Source organism: Propithecus coquereli, unplaced genomic scaffold (genome assembly GCF_000956105.1).
Source record: "Propithecus coquereli isolate 6110/MARCELLA unplaced genomic scaffold, Pcoq_1.0 Scaffold126, whole genome shotgun sequence".
In the NCBI taxonomy this organism is placed as follows: domain Eukaryota; kingdom Metazoa; phylum Chordata; class Mammalia; order Primates; family Indriidae; genus Propithecus; species Propithecus coquereli.
Window position 1 is genome coordinate 5,827,289 of NW_012136747.1, and position 19,656 is coordinate 5,846,944.

The following is a 19,656-nucleotide window of genomic DNA, read 5'->3' on the forward strand; positions in this document are numbered from 1 at the left end:
GGCCACCCTGGTTCCCGAGAATTCACTCACGGTGGGCGCCTCCCTAATCTTCTATTGGTCTTATCCAAGAGGCAGGATCACATGGAAGAAAGGAGCAAGTGCTTTGGAGTCAGAGAAACCTGAACTCTTACCTCTGCTCTGAGACCTTAGGCAAGTTGCCTAACCTCTCTGAGCCTTGTTCTTTCATCAGTAAAATGGGGAATGTACTCCCTACCTCTTTAAGGGGTGACGGGAATGAACACATGATGCTATCACTGTACCCGGCACAGTGTTCAACAGACAAGTGTGAGTATTTCCCAGGCCCCGGCCAGGATCTTGCTCAAGGACTTACCCTCAAGACTATGCTGCTCCCCTGCTCCCCTGAGCTCAGCCAGCCCACGACTCCTACTCCTTGACCTCCCTGTGACCACCAAAGCCCTGTGAACAGCCCTGACCTCACCCCGGGGTTCAGACCTCCTGGGCATCTCCACCAGAAAGTCCTTTGGGCACCCCAAACCCAGCTCAAGCTCTTAGCTCCCCACCGCTCTCTGTGGGATTTGGGTAAGTCACCTTGGCCTTGGTTTCTTCATCTCTAACGTGATGCGGGTTGTAGCAGATCATACTAGATCACCGCGGAGGCTGTCCCAGCCCTAACGTCCTAGGATTCTCCACGCCAGTGCACCATCTCCCCAGCTGGCACCCGCCTCCCCGGACTCACCACCTCCGTAAACAGCACCGCCTTTCTCCAGTGAACCCCGGCTTGGAAACTTAGACTCAACTCGGACTTGTCCCTCTCGTTCATGCCACAGCCCCAAGTCCAGAAGGCTCTCCCTCGGAGATGCACTCCTGCCTGTTGCCTCCACCACCGTCTTTGCCCAGGCCCCTGCCCCACACATCCGGGCTCCAGCCCTGGCCCCAGCCCACGTGGTCCCCTCTGCTCCTTCCAGCCCTGCAGCCTCCTACGCAAACAGCCTTTGCAGGAAGCCTGGGCCTCCTCACGTCCCTGTCAAGAACTGGATGATTCTTTTTTAAGCTTAGGGATGAAGGGGGAAACATTTCATGGTGTTTATAGTAGATACTCAATAAATATTTGTTGAATTCATTTGTTCATTCATGCTTTTCAAAACACACCCCTCGGACAGTCATCTCTAGTCCAAGACAGACATCGGCGATCCTTTCGCAAATCACGACAGCTGTGGGCCGCTGTTCCACTTGTACGTGGCATTTTGCGTACAATTTCAGGGGGTCTTATCTTCCCCCTCAAGCCCAGCCATAGAGCACAGTCTGCCCTGATTGAGCTCATTTTACAGATGGGAAGACGGAGACCAGAGAGAGGAAGGGACTTGTCTGAGAACACGCAGAGCATCTCTTTCTGCAGGGAACTGGACCATCTCATGACAGTGCCAAGTCCACAGGTCCATAGCTTTGATCAGTAGGTCACTTAACATCGAGCGTCTCTGTGCTGTTTCCTGATCTGTGCGAGAGCAGCTGGGGCTGCATGGCAAGGCTGTAGTGAGAAGACGGTGGATGCAGAGGACCCGGCCCAGTCTCGTGCACAAAGGACAATTCTTGTTCCATTTTTTCCCTTGCCTTTTCTCTTCCTTTCCTTGCAGGATTTTGAGGAAGGAAATGTTGCTGCCTTCTAGAGTGGTCATGGAAGACTTCGTGGAAGAGGCGAGCCCTGCCTGAGCCTCGACTTTGGGAGCCGGAGGGAGGCAGGGGCCAGGGGTTATTAATAGGCCTGGCTTGATGGGCCCGGGGAGAGTGAATGTGATACAGACACCCAGCACCACGGCTGGGGAGTACCTGACACCGGAAGGGGAGGGGGCTGGGGGCTGGGGGGGCGCCACCTCCCAAAATAGCCAGGGCAGAAGCCTATATAGGTGGCCGTCCCACCGCCAGGCTCACCTCCCAACAGGAACTCCCACCAGCCCAGCCTTGCAGCAGCTTCCATCCCTCCACCCCCACCCCAGGTGAGTGGCAGCTACTGAGGTTGGAGGAGGACAGAGGGATGCCGCAGGATGAGGCCAGCTGGAAGGGACAGCCACATCTCCCCTTCCCTCAGTGCCCCAGGGATGGGGGTGGCGATGCTCAAAGCCAGGCAACTGTGGAGTCCAGGGCTGAGAGTAAGAATTCCTGGGTTCTTCCCCTGACTCCTGGCATGGCTAGGGACAACTCTTTCTCCCTGGCTGGGCCTCAGACTCCCCATCTGTGGAACCAGAGGGGTGGAGCCAGACATCTGTGGACTCTGGCGATGCCATCAGAGGGGACCCAGAGGGCAGAGGATTCTGGAAGAGTTCTACCGAGGGCTGATGGGTGACCTGACAACCTTGTCTGATTCTCCAGCCGGGGGGGCTCAGGCCCAGAGAGGGTGTCAGGTTGATGGGAGGGCTCAGCAGCAGGGAGGGCTGCAGGGAGGAGAGAGAAGAGTAGGTCTCTGTCGCAGCTCCCGACTTTGCCACAGGGTCAGTGTTTGGGGACTCTTCAGGAGCCACCATGTGGCTCAGATGCGTGGGACTTAGAGCTGGGTCCTGGGCACCAGGGAGGCCACCGGGAGGGTCACCGAACTCCAAGTCAGTAGAGCTGGGAGTGGGTCCTTATCCGCCACTGTCTCACTGCGTCTCCTTAGGCCAGTCATGACCATCCGGACTCAGTTTCCCTACCAATGTAGCATAAGGGTCCCTCAGCTGGGAGAACAGACTCTCCAGCTAGGCCCCCGTAGTGAGCTGACCCTGGGAGCTAAAACGACAGAACAGAAGCTCAGTGTGTCGGAGTCAGTGGCCCCAGCCGGGGTCAAGGGGCAGAGGCGGCAGGGACCAGGGCAGCCAGGGGCTCCTGGGAAGGCCTCGAGCTGAGAGATAGCAGGTCGGAGCTGCGGGTTCGGCCCCTTGGAAGCCAGCTGGCGGGCTGCTGCCCAAAGGAGCTGACTCACAGGGAGGGGGCAGCAGGAGCCAGCAGCGGCATCCTAAGGTTCCCAGGAAGGGCAGCCATCCAAGGCTGAGCAGGAGAGACAGTGTTGACAGGGAGCGCCAGGGAACTTGAGGGACTGACTAGGCAGCTAAGCAGCTCTCTCTGGTCCCCACCACAAGGGCCACCACCATCCCAGCCCCTGCCTACTTGCCCACACCTTAAGTTGGAGTCCCCAGGTCCCACTAGAAGAGACCATCCATCTAACACAATAGAGGGAGACAGAAGCCCAGAAAAGAAGGTCACAAGCCAAGGTCACGCAGGGACTTAGTACAGCCCAAGATCTAGGACCCAGGCCTCCTGCCTCCCTGACCGGCACTCACAGGCTCTAGAGGTAGCTTGTCGCAGCTGGATCCTCGTGGGATCACGGGGAAGAATGTAACTAGTCTCCGGCTCCGTAAAGACAGGTGTGTCACATTCCCAAAAGCGCAGTGCCCACCCCCAAGCCTGCTCAATCGGTCTAGAAAGTTTGGTGGGATGGGGCCACCCTCACCCCAAACATGCACAGGGACTTCTAGGAAGGTGCATAGAGATTCCCAGTAGCTCCCCGCCCTTCCCTCCCACAGTGTATGGGAGTGGGGAGAGTCTGCACGCCCCCTCCCCTGGGGCCCAGGAGACCAGGAAAGCAAGTAGTTAGTAGACAGCTAAGTCAGCAAAAAAATTAAATAAGTAAATAAATAAAGTCAGGTTTCCGAATGCACATCTCTGGCCAGATGTGGTACGGGGTAACCGCAAAGGGCCCCAGCAGCTCCTGCCTGTCCCTGTGCCTGCCACCCTCTCCCCGGGACCAGTGGGTCAGGTTTCACGACCTCAGCACTCAGATTTTGCAGCATAAATTTGCATCCAGGACAGATCAGAGCAAAGGCGGAGGTAGGAACGGAGAGAAAAGGGGAGCAGGGCTGAGGAGCCCACGGGGGTGCGGGCTGGCGCCTGCCGGTCCAGTATCCTCCCCGCGCTGCAGGACAGCCTCCGAGGTGCCCAGGTCAGAGACCCCGCGCCTCCTGCTTGCCCTGACGGCAGGAGGACTCTCCAGACCCAGCGGTGACGCGGGCGCTCCCTAAATTCCAGAGGTGGCCCCTTCCCCTCGTGCCCTGGCCTCAGCCCCCGGGATCCCGAGGACCACCGGGAGCAGGTGCGGGGAGTAGGAGCGGGGAGCCGGAGCGGGGAGCCGGAGCCGGAGCTGGGGCAGGCGGGCGCCCTCCCGCCCGCGGCCCGCGCTGCTCGGCGGCGCGGCTGGACTGAGCCGTCCCGGCGGCGCGCAGAGCCCAGCGACCCTGGCGCGGTGCCAGGCCGGGCGGGCGGCGCGCAGCACTGCAGCGCTGGTCATATGAGCAGAAATGATGAGAAAAGCACTTTTTAATCTTTTCGCACTTGCTCTGCCCGCTCAAACAGTTGCAGGATGGCGATGACAGACTTGCTCAGCGCTGAGGACATCAAGAAGGCAGTGGGAGCCTTTACGGGTGAGCAGCACGCTCCCCTCCTCACCCCTCTCCCCGCGTCCACCGCCCTCGCCCCTGCACCTTGTAGGTCTGCGGCCGCCCCCGGGTCCTTCCTGGTGCTTTTCTGCCCACGCATCCAGCCGGCCGGACGCCTGCGGGGTCCGGGCGGGGGTGTCCTCAGCAGTCCCCAAACTCCGTCCGGGCGGGACTTGGCACAGGGAGCGGCCGGGGAAGCCAGCGCCCTGCCGGAGCAACAGAAACTTGCGGGCGCCGAAAGCCGGGAGGACTCAGGGTCCGGCGTGGCCAGGCTGGGAGGACTCAGGGTCCCAGACCAAGGGCAAAGACCAGGGTCGGAGGAGGGACCTCCAGGGTCCTCGTGCGCGCGCTGGACTTTTCCTTTAAGGCGCGCGGAGGGGCTGCAGGCTGCAGTCCTCTCCAAGCAATCCCTTTCCTGGACCCCCATTCCGGACAGGACTTTTCCAGCCGAGGCAGTTGTTGGCCCCCGACTGCCTGAATTCCCTCCTGGGGCTCAGAACCCCTCTCCTCTGACGGACTTGCAGACGAGGTGACCTTCTGGAGCCGGCGCTCAGCTCTGCCCAACCCTGCACCGAGCATCCTCAGCGCCTTCCAGCCTCTGAGGCGGGCATGGGAGGAGAACGGCAGCCTCACTTCTCGGGAGCTGCCCGGGACTTCAGGGCTTAGCTGCCAGCCTTCCTCCTTCCCATCGCCCAGATGGGGAAACCAGGGGACCGGCACAGAGAGGATGAGAGACTTGCCCAAGGTCACTTAGCCCGGCAGAAGGGGTGTTAGAACTGGGGTCGCCTCCAGGTCTTGGTCTCCCACCCTAGTGTCAGAGGCAGACAGGGCAATTTTCCTTCCCAAGAGCTCTCCCCCCCCACACACACATACGTACATAAGATACACAATCTAACACTGTACCCTTTCCCAGGTGTTCTGAAGAATGAACTCAAGACATAGAAAATTGGGAGGAGGGAGGGACCCCCATTTCCTTTCTGCTTGGCGCCCCTCCCCTGCACACAAGAACCTCTGGGAAGCCCCCCACTCAGGGTGCTGCGATAACCCACCCCCTTCCCCTTGAGCCCGCCTGGCTACCCATGAGAAGAAACTTAACTGGAAATTCCTGGGGAGCCTTCCGTCACCCCCCCCCACTACCACTGGAATGGATTTCTGCAGCAAAGCCAGGACTTCTGGGTCCTCCCCTCCTCCCACTGTATGACCTTGGGAGAAACTTGTCCTTTCTATGTTGATTTTTCTGGCAACGGTCTGTGATCAGGAAAGAAGGTTGACCCTCCTCCCTGCAACTCCAACAGACACTCACCATGGTCACACCACCTTCGACTCCCCGGCCCACTCCCACCCAGCCACACCCAAAAGGCTTCGTGGACACAAGGTTTTCGAGGGAACGGAAGTCTCGGGTTGGGGCTTAGGTGCTGCCCCCACTAGGGAACGGTGCAGTGGAAACGGGGAGCAGGCTCGAGAGCCAGGGAGGTCTGGGTGTGAGACCACCTCTTCCACCTCCGGCTGGTGACCTTGGATAGAGCATCCTCCCCTGGCCGGGATGGAGGAGCGTTGCTCCCATTCCCGTCGCTGGCACGTGGGAGTCCATCAACAAATGCTGCGACATCCCCCACTTCCCGCCCTTCTCTACTGTCTCTTCCTGGTCCTCATTTGACTCTGCTCTTCCCCTGACAGCCACCGACTCCTTCGACCACAAAAAGTTCTTCCAAATGGTTGGCCTGAAGAAAAAAAGCGCGGACGACGTGAAGAAGGTGTTCCACATCCTGGATAAAGACAAGAGTGGCTTCATCGAGGAAGATGAGCTGGGGTAAGCTGCGGGGAGGGGACTGGGGCTTGGGGCTGTTGTTCAAGTTCCCATCACACCTGCCCTTCTCTCTGCAACCTTCACTGAGAATAACCGTGGTGACCCCAGGGCTCACACTCCAAAAGCCAGGGGGAAACGCTTCCCAGCGCTGCTGCTTCCGAAGAGCAAAACCCTCATCTAACAGTGCAACTAACTAGGTTAAATTATAGCCACTTAATATTGCTAATGGAATGATGCTACTTAATAATTTAATACAAATGAAGAGGCAGTTTTTCTTGCTGCCTGATACCACAGGCAAGGAAGAAAACACTCATTTGAGTATTTCATTGATTTTCATTTGTCTAAAAGGCACCTTCCAGCATCATGCAGACCCCACCCCTTCGGTACTAGCGCTGCTGGGAGCAATGTCTGGGCCAGCTGGGATGCAGAGCTAGCTTTGGGTTTTCAGGGATTCTTGGAGCAAAGCAGAGGGGGGGCAGGCTATGCTTAAGAAAGTGCAAACCGCATCAGCAAAGACACCTCTCATCATCATAACACCCTTTGGCCACCTGGCACGTCTGCCGACCCAGCTGTGCCTTCTGTCACCCTCTGGCCAAGACTGCCTTGGATTTTGTCAATAAGAGAAGAGGAGGGTGTGGACAGAGGGCTCCATGCCCATTCTCTGTCTCTCCCAAACCATCTCACGAGGGTACCCTCTGAACCTTCTCCTTCTACCCACTCACACGTGCGCACAGCCACTGAGGCTGGCTACCCCGGCCTCCAGGCGTCCCCCTGTCCAGGGAGCCTCCCCCGACCCCTCGCTCACCCAAGTGGGTGGCTGCAGCCCCCAAGCACCCCTTTCTGCATCCTCCTTCACTGTGTCCATCACACCATGAGGTCTCTCTCAGAGCACTCGGCCTCCTCCCCACTTCCTCAGTTCCTTCCTAAGATCACCACCATGCCCCCAGTTTCCAGCAGATCCTTGACACAGAGAAGACACTTAGCAGATATTTGTTGAATAGATTACAAACGCAGGTGTACCGCCTGAGGTGGGATAGACCCTTCTCTGAGGACAGCCTGTCCTTCCTTGCACACGCACCCAGGAAGGCACAGCCACCGACCAGGCTACCTGGCGCAGCGTGGCTGCATGCGCGCCACGCTTGCTGCCTGTCCCAGCGTCCCCCTTCCCCTGCGCAGATGCCAGCCCACCACCATGCGGTGTTCCTGCGAGTGATCTCAGCCGACTTTCTCCCTTTCCTCCTCCAGATTCATCCTAAAGGGCTTCTCTCCAGACGCCAGAGACCTGTCTGCTAAAGAAACCAAGACGCTGATGGCTGCCGGAGACAAGGATGGGGACGGCAAAATCGGGGTTGACGGTAGGTAGCCATGACCGGGGTCTGCGCATATGGCGGGTCTCGGGATATTTGGATGCTGAAAGTTTCAAGCCGTGTCTGTCACAAGGAAGGGGGAGATAAAGGGCCCCCTATTCTCCAAGATGAGAAGAAGAAAGGCCATCCATTAGGTCTGAGAGCTCTGTCACATACACCAGGCAAAGAAAAACTGATATATTTTACTAGATTTGAACAACCCAAAAGGAAGTAGTTCTCTTTTTTTTCTCCGCTGCGTATGGACGCAAGAGAATTTGGGATTTTCCCTGAGCTTTGCCTGCACCTTTGTGTAGCTACTTGTCTGGGCTGTGCCCACACTGGCTGTGTGACCCTGGGCAGTGTTTCCCATCCACTGGGCCTCCGTCTCCCATCTGTAACCTGAGGAGATGAGGCCAGCTGATCCCCAAGGACCCTCTGCCTCTCACGTTCTCTGATCCTGGGAATGGAAATTCCTTATCTCCTGTCCTTCTCGGAATCGTGTCCTGGTGTCCCATAACCTCAAGTCTCAAAACCTATTTTGGCTTCACTCAAGTATACCATTCCACTGTCGTAGGCGAGCCAGGAAAAACAGCCAGCCAGGAATCAGCTGGGAATTTGGAAGGGGAATACCTGGTCCTACCTTACATTTCAAGCTTTGCTGTTAGCATAGGCAAGGGGCTGCTGGCTCACCATCCCACGTCCTTCTCCACTGGGCTCTGCCTGGCATTCGTGGTGCGCATTCCAGCACCGTGATGTCCCTTAGCATCGTGACATGCTTGGCAGTCACTTTGCAGGTGGGCACGTGGACATCAAAGGTGCTTAGCCTAGTTCGGAGAGCTGGGATGCAGTGGTAGAGCAGGGCTTTAGAACCAGGTCTGCATGCGTCTTTGCAGCATGCTATGCCACCATCTGTCCTCCTGACGGTCCTTTCTGCCAATCTCAGGGAAAATTGTGTAGGTGCTTGGCCTCTGGTCCCAGACTGCCTGGGTTCAAATCCCAGTCCTGCCACTTTCTAGCTGTGTGACCTTGGGCCATTTACATAACTACTCTGGGCCTCAGTTTTCTCATCTCTGAACTAAGGATAACGATAGTTCTTATCTCAGAGAGTGGTCATGAGGATTAGGTGTGTTAATATGTACAATGCTTAGAGCGGTGTCTGGCACAGAGTAAATGCTATATATGTGTTTGTTAACTAATTTTCTAAAAGGGACGGGGTTGCATTCATCCTTTTATCCCCAGTATCCAGCCGATAGCTGACCCAAAGCAGGTACTTAATCAACATCTGCCACCTGAGCGTAAAGTCCAGACCCTCATACTCTCTGCCCCTCGCCAGCCGTGACCTTGAACGCACCACCTCTCCACACCGAGGTTCCCTTGCCTGGCAAATGGTTGCACAAACTTTTCCCAAGGCCTGTTTGGGCTCGTGGTGAAAATTTAGTGTCTGCAGACAGAAAATTGCTTTGGGAAGGGTACAAGATTCTGAAAGTGAGTCTAAGTTTATTAAAGTACAAGAATGCAGAATCTCTACCAAGATCTGATGCAGGGAGTCCCCCGGCCATCTGATGCCGGCCGCCCTTCTTGTGTGGGAGGGAGGGAGGTGCTTTTAAAGCATTGGAGCGGAGGGTGTGTGGGGGGCATTGGTGGCTTGGCTGCTCCTGGGTTCTGGTGAGTGGCAGATCCTCCCCCTGTGCCCCCGTCCTCACCAAACCACTCATCAGACCTCTGCACCCTGCCAAGTTCTGCCTCCCACTGTGACCCCAACCCAGGGCTCCAGACCTGCCTCCCATTTTCAAGTGCAGCCAATATGCCACAGCTCGGAAGCCCTGGCAGGGTCTTCACGGCTGGCTGCTCCAGACAACCTAAATGACCACCTGAAACCAGCCAGACCCTGGCCCGGTTCCCTGCCTCCCCGCCCCCTCGCCCCCATTTGCTGCACTCAGATCTTAAAGTGACAAGTAAACTCTTCCAGCAGAGCCAGCAGATGTTTTCTGAGATGAATCAAGTCCATTTTCTGGCTAGGTGCCCTGGTCAGCAGCTCCGTGACCCTGAGCCCTGGCCTCCTCACCTGTAAACTGGCATGATAACAGGGGAGTGCTGAGTGCAGCGCCCGGCACATAGTAAGTGCTCAATAAATGGCAGCTGCGATACTATTTTTATTCTGTCTGCACACTGCTTGCAGTTCTATGTATATATACAAAAACAAATGGTACTGCCAGGCAGAGGCAGACAGGGCAGACAGTGGGCACTGTGCAGATTTGGAGGCTGTGGGCAGGAGGCTGGGAGGGGCGGAGAGAGGGAGGTCCGGGCAAGGCGTTGGCACCAGCAAAGGTTGGAAAGTTTAGGGTGTGTTCAGAAACGGGCAAGATGACTGGTTTGCAGAGGGTGAGAGGGGAGATTTATTACTGGGCCTGTAATGTGTGTACAGTCCAGTGCTGGGCTCTGTACAAGTGTCACCTCGTTTGACCTTGGGATGACAGAGGACACAGGTGCAGGTGCAGAAAGAGCAGCTCAGGGGGCCCAAGGTCACACTGCCAGCAAGCACCAGGGCCAGGATTTAAGCCCAGATCTACCTGACAGCACTGTGCAGGCCTCCATCAAGCTTGTGGGCAAGAGATGAAATGCACGAGTGCGGACGCCCCTCCCCCACTTCCACCCCTAAGCACAGGAGGGGCAGGTGTGGTGGTGCCCCGTAGGTGGCCAAATAGGAGGCAGAGCCCTTTGCAGGACGCAGCAGGTTCTGCTCCAGATGCGCTGCTTTGCTGCCGGCTCCCCGTAAAGGCCAGAGGGTCTGCGCCCCACCTTCCAGCAGGAGGATGCCTTCAACGCCCGGGGGACCTGGGGCAAGTCATGGGACCCCTCTGACCTTTAACTGACCTTTAGGTGCCCAGTCTTTAAAACCAGGGGTCAGCTCACTAGCCGATCACTGGGGTCCATTCCAGCTCTGGGATTTCGCAGATGTCCCGGTGGATAAATCTCTCCACAGAGGACCAGTTGGGTACTTAGGCTCAGCTGTGCGACCGTGAATGATGACAGCAACAGCGTCTAACTTTGTGGGGCATTCAGCGCATGCCAGGCACTGCGCTTAGCACCTCACTCATTCAATCCTCCTAGCTGTCTTTGAGATGGATACTGTGACTGTTCCCTCTTTGTAGACGAGGACGCCGAGGCTCAGAGGGGCTGAGGCTTTGCCTAAACCCCCAGGCTGGGGAGAGAACCGGTCAGGATCTGAGGCCAAGCCTGAGATGGGCTCCAAAGCCCATGACCTGAGCTGCCTGCGTCACTCATTCATTCATTTATTCATTTGAAGTTTGGTGAGCATCTACCATAAGGTGATTTTATTTATGGACTTATTGCTTGTTTGTCTCCGCCCACTAGGCTGTCAGCTCCACAGAGCAGGAACTTTGCCCCACAGCCTAGGAGAGGGCTTGGCACGGAGTGGCAGAACAAGAAAAGTTTGTTATCGAATGAACGAATGAACGTGCGTCCAGCTCTGGGGATGCAGGGAGGAGGAGGCACAGCACCTGTGGGTAGGGAGAGCAGTCTGCCGGCCAAGGCTGCAGACACATACGGGCTGGGCACTTGCGTGCCGCAGGTGCTGGGGGAGCCCAGAACCAGGGACTGCTCTGCTCCCAGCCCTGTTTGTCCTTTTGAAGGTGAATAACACTTACAGGTGCTTTAAGATCCTGTATTAAAAGGAGGGGGTAGGAAGATAAAGTTCTAATAATAACCTTTTACATTCCTGTCTCTGGGGCAACTACTTCCAGGAAGCTCGAAGACTTTTATAGATGTGGTTGATTGATTCTCAAAGGCCACCCTGAAAAGCTGCTGCAGGGCCGGTAAAGGGGGATTTTAAGGCAGAAAAGGAGAAGGAAACTCCAAAGAGGAGAAAGGTGCCAAAAAGCTCAGCTGCAGTTACAAAGCCCGGGAACAAAAGCAGGCAGGATGCTGAGTAGCAGGTCCCTTCCGGTACTTCACCTCCACAACAACGGCCTCAAACTGGGGCAGCTCTCAGAATCCCCTGGAGGGCCTTTCCAACACAGATGGCTGCCCCCACCCCTGATTCCTTAGGCGGAGCCCAGGCTTTTGCATTTCTATCAAGTTAGCAGGTGGTGGTGAGGGTCTGGGGAACCACACTTTGAGAACCACTGCCTTACGATAAATAATCCTAGGAAGCAGATGCCATCATTGTCCCTGTTTTACAAGGGAGGAAACTGAGGCACCGAGAGTTTAAGTAACATGCCCGGGGGCACTCCTTTGCAGAGCCGGGAGTGAGGCTCGGTGGTCTAGCCAGGACCATCTGGGATCCCGCTTCACTCAGGCGTGTGTCCCCGGCCCAGGCTCTCCAAATCCAGTGTGCGCAGGCCGGCAGGAATCAAGGTCAGCTTCCACGCCCACGTCCTGCCAAGTCCTGCACACAGGCCTTGCTTCTTTCAGCTCATTCAAACCTCACAACAGCTCCTCCTTTATTACCTGTACAGACAAGGAAACTGAGGCCTGGGGGGGCAGAGCAACTTGCTACCAAGCATTGGGGCCCATTTCAAGCCCTGACCTCTAATGTCTCGCTATTACCCCCAGTGCTGGAGAAAAGACCTGCCCACCTGACACACACACACATGCGTGCACGCGATCCTAGCTACACTGTCCCTGAAATCCATTCCTGGTGGCGGATCCACTTTCCTAGGCTTTAAGCCTATGCCAATTAAAAAGCCTGCGGTTTGCTTTTTGCTTCTGTTGCTGAAAAACGTAGTCATAATTACTGCCTGACCGTGGCAGGCTGCGCCACTCACATGCCTGAAGGCATTGCCTTTTCTGCTTCCCCCTGGCAAAATCTGTTCTCTTTTATCCTTAAGTAGCCTATTAACCATCGGTGGAGGAAGCCCTCGGGCTGCAGCGGGACACCTGAGCCCCTCGGAAACAGAACCTGCCAAACACATGGTACCAGCTGTGTGAATGGCTGTACCTTTTCCTCTCGGAGGACACCCACGTCCTCATCTGGAAGGCAGGGAGAAAATACCCACCTGCCAGGGTTCTTGCTCGAATGAAGTGAATGTTCTGGAAATGATTCCTTTCCTCTGGTTCTGTGTGAATGTTTTTGCTTGTAAGCCACCTCAAAACCCTTTGAAAGTGGTGGAACCCCAATCCTCCATGGAAGTGAGAGTGCGCCCAAAATGGGAGAAAAGTGAGAGGGATGGGGGGAGACGCTCCCTGCCGCCCGGTGATTCCAGCCCTTCAGCCCCCGTGGGATCCGGTTTCCAAGCCGGACAGGGTATGCACATCGGGGCCAGCCCACAGTCCTGATGGCAGAGCCCTAAGGTGTACGATCCTTTGTCCCATCTCACTGTGCCCTCGCACCAGCCTAATGAGGTCAAGGGGACACCGTTATCCCTACTGAGAGATGAGAAACTGAGGCCCAGTTAAGTGCCAAAGTCACACAGCGAGTCCTTGGCCGAACGGGACCTGGGTCTCCTGACTCCGCCAGCTCCTCCCCCGAGCCGAGCTGAGACGCTGGAGTTATAAATGGCTTCTGTGCTTAGCAATCTGCTCCTTTTTATTCCCGCGTGGACTTTCCCGAGCTCCGGCCTTATGCTGCGCTAGATAAGGTTTAGCAAGGGGAGAGGAAGCCGCCCTCCTTACGTAACCGGCCTCCTGTAAAAGGGAGCAGCTGAAGACGTTCGCCATCCACGCGTCCCTCTCCTTCTCCTCTGGGGGTTACAGCTTGAGCTGAGCGCAGAGCCCTTAACCTCCAACCTTCGAGAAGGAGAAACAGGCTGGCACGAGCCATGCCCGAGTTAGAATCTTCCTCGCTGAATGACTCTCAGCCTCAGTTTCTCTATAAATAAAACGAAGATAAGAAAGCCAACGGGTGGCGCACCAGGCAGTGTCTGACACAGAGCAGACACCCAGGACTGTCTACGCCACCTCCTTGCGGCTGTCTAGCTTGGCCCTGAATGACCCTGCCTCCCGGTTCTCTGAGATGGGAAGGTGATCCCTGTTTGCGATACTAATTTATAAGAAACCGAGCCCGGGAGCTATTTAGAGGCGAGGTGATAAACCAGGAGGCTGGGTCCTTCGTGCTGGTCCTCACGACAGAGGGAAGGAAAGAGCCTTCCAGCCGCTGACTCAATGGCCGGCTCAGTTTCGCTGTGGGCTACCAGTGTGTGCCGGGCTCACCTGTCAATAGCTTCTAAATTTGTCCAATCCCCGCAGCAGCCCAGACAAGGGCAGACCTAATTAGGCTAATTTCAGTTTCTTAAGGGAAGGAAAAGAACAGAATCGTCTGGTCCTCTGAGCCTCCCTCCCACCCCCATCCCTGCCTTCTCTGTCTCTTTCTGATGGGACAATGAAGACGTCAGCAAGCTGGCCCCAGGGGGCCTTGAGCCAGTTTCCAACTGCAAAGGTAGTGCTGTACTCACATGTCTTACAGAAGGAAGAATGTTCTGGATCTCTCCAAAGGAACATTCTCCCTCATACCTCAACATTACGAGTTCATTGAATTCTGTTCCCACTGTGTGCCAGGCACTGTACTGGGCATCCTCGTCCATTGGCTCATGTTGTCCTTCCCATAACCCCATGAGGAGATATTCTCAGTGTCCCCATTTTAAAGATGAAGAAACTGAGGCTCAGAGGCTGCATTTCCAGGGATGGAGGGGCTGGAGATGGGATTCTCACTTCGTGGGGTAGATAGTATTGAAAATTCGTACCAGGTCAGCTGGTTGCTAGTAAGGCTTCCCAGGTCCTCTGTTTATATCTTCCTTGTCCTTGTTGATTTCAGGGTTTTGTGGTTATTGTTTTTTCAAAGCTCCAACCTGTGTCAGGTGTGGTAGGAAGAGTCAAGGGAGGTGGAACTAACACATATAAGCCACCAACTGTGTGCCAAGCATCTTTCTGTATTTTCTCATCTGGTCTTTCCAACAGCCGTGCAAGTAAGCATTATTATACCCACTTTACAAATGAGAAAACTGAGGCTCAGAGAGGTAAAGTAGTGACCTATGGCCACCCAGCCAGGGAGTGAGGGAACAAGATTGAGACCCAGCTCCAGGGTTGCTGGAAGGTTGTAGGCAGGTGCCAAGGTGGAGGCAGGGAATGGTAGGGGTGAATGGAGACAAACGATAGCAACAAGGACAATGACGCTAACAAATAAAGGTTGTGCTACCGTTTGCAGGGCCCCCGCCCCCACGGCAGGCAGTGCCAGGCGTTTCACAGGCTTGGTTTCAAAGCGACTTGATTGCAGCGGCTGCCAGAGGCTGAGAGCTTGCTACGCATCCGGCCCGTGCGAGCGTTGCTGCTGGCTCCTCTGAGCGACCCTTGGAAGTAGTACCATCGTGAGCTTCATTTTACAGATGAGGAAACTGAGGCACAGTGAGATGATGCATCTAGTCGAAGGTCACGGCAGCAAGAAGTGGGAGCTGGGAGTTGCCCCCCCCGCCCCCCCCCCCCCGCTTCTTTGCTTAAACACCGCGTAAGAGTTGAAAGGACATCTTCTAGACCCAACACCTCACTGATAAGAAAACCAAGACCAGGGAGGGTGAGGCATCTTGTCCAAGGTCACGAGTGGATGGCAGAACCAAGACTAGAGCTCTGTCCTCCAGCACCTGCTCCCCACCCAGGACCCTGCCTACTGCCAAATCAGGTGACCTAGACTTTGCAGGGTCTTTGGTCATTTGTTTTCCTCTAAGGAAAGACCTGGGCATCTTGGAGGAGGCGTGTTGGTAGGAGGTGTTAGTTAAGTGGCTGGCTCCTGAGAGCTCTGCCCTGAGGCACGCACAGAGGCACAGAAGAGGGGTCCCTGCCCTCGGTTTGTCCACCAAATGTCCTGTTCAAGGTTCTGCGGGGAGAGAATGAGAATCCTGTGTTCTCTGCAAAAAGCCAGGACATGTGGCCCTGGTGATGTCCCAGCTGCTTCCGAGTAGACGGCAGGGTGGGCAGAGGGTCTGAGTTAAGAGGTGTGGGAAACTCCAGAGGTCCGGAATCATCCAGAATGCTGACCCTGCAGCCCTGGGGAGCCCCTCGTCGGTGTCCATCACACCGACAGGAGAGGTGGTGTCTGTTTCCCAGGCCAAACCGCAGGAAGGCGAGGAGTCCCTTCCCCTGGCTGGGGCCGGGGCCAGGTCATTCCGTGGTGTAACGTGTTGGTTTGGTTGTTTTTTGTTTTTTTCACTTTTTTATTTGGAAACAATCGTAGACTTACAGAAGCGCCACGATGGCACAGAGAGCCCCATACACCCTCCGCCCAGCTTCCCCGCACGTTAACGCTTGTGTAACCGTGGTCCAATGGCGAGAACTAAGAAATTGCACGGCTAGGTTTTCATGTATGTTCCATACAAATCTGGGGAGGGTGGATCTTCGCTTGAGGGAGGCCCAGATACTTTCTGCAGCCTTTTGGAAGCCATTGCACACCTAGTTTTTCATTTGTCTCTCACTAGGAATTATTACTGCCCCTCTGGTCGCCCCCCATCAGACGAGGGAACCGAAGCGCGGAGAGGTCCCCTTCCAGCAACAGGGCTCGGCTTGGCCTGGAGCCCCTGACTCTGGGGCCCCCACCTGTGCTCCCCCCCACATCACAACACTCATTTTCTGGGGGTGATGGGGACTCACTTGAGACCCTCCGCTCCCTGGCGTGCCCGGGACATGGCATCTCAAAGACACATGGTGGCAATTCCTTGTCCTCTCTTGTCTCCTGGGGAGAAAAACAGCAGAGAAGTCCAGAAACATTGCAGGGCTCTGAGCCTCAGTCTCCTCGTCTGTAGCATAGGAATAATGGCAAAAGCGCCGTAGGGGATTATTGTCAAAGTTGAATGAGATGCTGCGTATAGAGTGTTTACAGTAGTACCTGGTATATGACAAACAGCAACTTATTATTGCTATTATTGTTGTAGTTATTAAAAATAATTTTGTGTGTGGCATGACATCATGAAACAAGAGATGTGGTAGGCTTGTCACTTCCTGTCTCACTTCATTCATTCACCCGTTTGTTCCGACCCCCGCTCTCCAGGTCTCCTGCAGCAGATGCAAAAGCGAGAGGAAGTCGACAGTCTCTCTTGCGAATCTGCCTCTACTCACTTCCCTTTGTCCTTGCTTTTGCAGAATTCTCCACCCTGGTGGCTGAAAGCTAAGAGGCTCTGACTGTCCCAGGTCTTCTTGCCCGAAACACCCGATCTCTGCCCCTCTTGCCACCCTCCTGCGTTTCTATTCAGTTTGTTTATGTTATTTTTTACTCCCCCCTGTCCCCTTCGGCCCTCGAATGACACCACCGTTCTTCTGGAAAATGCTGGAGAAACAATAAAGGCTGTTCCAACCAGACTCGGCCTGCTCAGGGGGATCCGCCCAGTGGGGTGTTGGCCTTCCAGGCACCCGGGGAGGGGGAGGGGCAGGGGCTGGGTCTCGACAGACAGAAATGACGTGCCGGAGGGGAAATTTACTGAGCCCTTCCTCTGCACTTGGTATGAAGCATGGTACTCTCCATGGGTTACCCAGGTAATCCTTGCAACTGCCCCATAAAGGGTGATGAATCTCCCATTTACAGATGCAGAAACTAAATCTAAGGGAGGGGAAGTGATGTGTCTCAGCCCACCCAGCTAGGGTGTGTTGGTGCTGGGCTTTGAATGCTGGTCTGTGGATGGGTGCATGGACAGGTGGATGGATGGATGGATGGATGGATGGATGGGTGGATGTTGGATGGACAGGTGGGTGGATGGGTGGATGGATTGGTGGATGGCAGATGGGCAGGTGGGTGGATGAGTGGATGGTCGATGGGCAGGTGGGTGGATGGATGGGTGGATAGGTGGGTGGATGAATGGACAGGTGGATGGATGGGTGTGTGGTTGGATGGGTGGGTAGGTGGGTAGATACCCATTAAAACTCTTTTTGTTACAAATGACAGAATCCTAACTCAAAGTAACTTAAGCAAGAAAGGAAGAAAACAAAGGACTTGATTGGCTTACGTGCCTGAATAAACGGGTAGATCTTCAGTAACAGCTGGATCAAGGGTCTCAAATGATATGATCATGACTAAGTCCCTCTTGCCCTGCCTCTGAACACTGCTGTCCTTTGTGCTGATTTGTCCTCAGGCAGGCTCTCCCCTCACGATGGCAAGACGCCTCCAGCTGCTCGAGGTGTACACTCAGCAATATCAGCAAAAGAAGAGCTTCTCTTTCCCGATCACTCCCTCAGAAGGCCCCAAATGTAGTCCCATTAACACAGTAGCTACGGTTTGTCAAGCCCTGACTCTGCGCTGAGGCCTTGGCAGGACTCCCTCTGCACAAGCCCCTGTGAAATGTGCGCTATTACTGTCGCCCTGTGAAGATGAAGGAACTGAGGCACAATGACTTTAAATGTTTGCCCAACGTCACACAGCGTGTGAGTGGTGGAACCAGGACCCAACCCCCGCAGTCGCTGGCCAGGCCCTCCTCCTCCTGCCGCCTACAACTCAGCCCGTTCCTCTCCCCTCTCCGCCACCACCAGAATCCAGCCCGGTCACAGGTCAGGGTGGGCACACCACTCAGTAGAGCCAGGGGCCTGGGTCGCACATTTGCAGAGTCCCCAATTTGGACATCGGACATCCCTTCGAACGAGGCTGTACTCCAGGCTCTGTCTGTAACTCAGGTTGGTGTTTTTGTATACCGGAACCTTCACACGTGGAGGCGGCCTGGCTTCTCCCAGACTCTGAGAGACAGCTGGTGAGAGCCGCCCCGCCCACGGCAGTGAGCTCCTGGCCTGTCTCCTGGCCTCCCCGCCCCCTCCCCAACCCACTCTCCCCCAAGGGCCCAAGGGCTCTTTTCAAAATGTAGATCAGGTCAAGTTGTTCTCCTGCTTAAAACTGTCCAGGGACTGCCCAGTCTATACAATCAAATCCCAAACCCAAGCACAGCCTTCCCTCCTGCAGGCATGACCCAGCCTCCGTCTCAGTCCTTCTCCCTCGGTCCGGTCCATGTAGGCTGTTCCCTCATTCTGTTTCCGCCGTCCTCCCCAGCTCCCCTGTCCCTGGCTCAGTTCTAGTCATGCCCAGGAAAACCACCCTGGAGGGTCACCCCTAGCTGCGGCTAGAGGCCCTGAACTTCTCCTGCAAGTGAAATGAAAAAAAAAAGTGTGACCATCTGATTCCTGTCCATCCCTCCCAGAGGCCATGGGATGGATGCCTGAGAGCCAAGCACCTCCGCTGGGCTCCTGGCTGGATCCCAGGGCCTGGCACCCCAGAAGGTGCTGGGGCCCACTCATCATGATGCAGATGTGGCCACAGAGACCCAGCGTGGCTGGTGATTCCCTCGAGGCCGCACAGAAGTGCAGAGCAGCAGGCAGAGGGAACTTGGCCTGGGAGGAGGGGACACAAAACGGTCCCTGAGTGGTTTCGGTAAGAGCAGCCACACAGAGCGTGGGACGATCGCTGGTGCCGCGGCTGGACTGTCTGAGAGCCAGGAGAAGGATCAGTGGCGGGGAAGGATGGGGGGAAAGTCGGGGCTGGGACTCTCTCCTCCATCAGCCACGGCCTTGGAGAATGCGACTGTGCCAGGCTGCAGCCTTGGGGCTGGACAGAGCTGGTTTCCAAATCTGCCTCTGCCTCCTTTGTGCCGACACTTTGCATACACCGTCTGCTGTGATCCGAAGGTTTGTGTCCTCTTCACTCTAATCACCAAGAGGATGGCATCAGAAGGCGGGGTCTTTGGGAGGTGATGAGGTCACGGGAGCAAGCCCTCATGGAGGGGACTGTGCCCTCGTGCAAGAGGCCTGGGGGAGGCCATCAGCCCTTTGCCCTTCTGACATGTTGAGGACACAGCGGCAAGGAGCCATCTATGAAGCAGAGAGCCCTCACCAGACACAGATCTGCTGGTGCCTTGATCTTGGACTTCCAGCCTCCAGAACCGTGAGCAATAAACCTCTGTTGTTTATGAATTACCCTTTCTAAGGTACTTCGTTATAGCAGCCTGAACAGACTAAGACACCATCTCTTTTTTTTTTTTTTGACTTTTATTTTTTTTTTTCATTTCAGCATGTTATGGGGGTACAGATGATTAGGTTACGTATGATGCCCTCACCCTCCCTCCCCCCCAAGTCCGAGCTTCAAGTGTGTCCATTCCCCCGGAGGTGC

The 19,656-nt window shown here is 55.6% G+C and overlaps 1 protein-coding gene across 1 annotated transcript; it reads left to right on the top strand.

Moving 5' to 3' along the window:
* The first annotated feature begins 1,911 nt into the window (after positions 1 to 1,911).
* Positions 1,912 to 16,874, top strand: PVALB (parvalbumin). Its single transcript, XM_012638061.1, has 5 exons — positions 1,912 to 1,952; positions 4,339 to 4,406; positions 6,099 to 6,231; positions 7,474 to 7,583; positions 16,659 to 16,874. Exons 2-5 carry the CDS (start codon positions 4,346 to 4,348, stop codon positions 16,685 to 16,687), a joined length of 333 nt encoding a protein of 110 aa, XP_012493515.1. The 5' UTR covers positions 1,912 to 1,952; positions 4,339 to 4,345; the 3' UTR covers positions 16,688 to 16,874.
* The last annotated feature ends 2,782 nt before the right edge of the window (positions 16,875 to 19,656 follow it).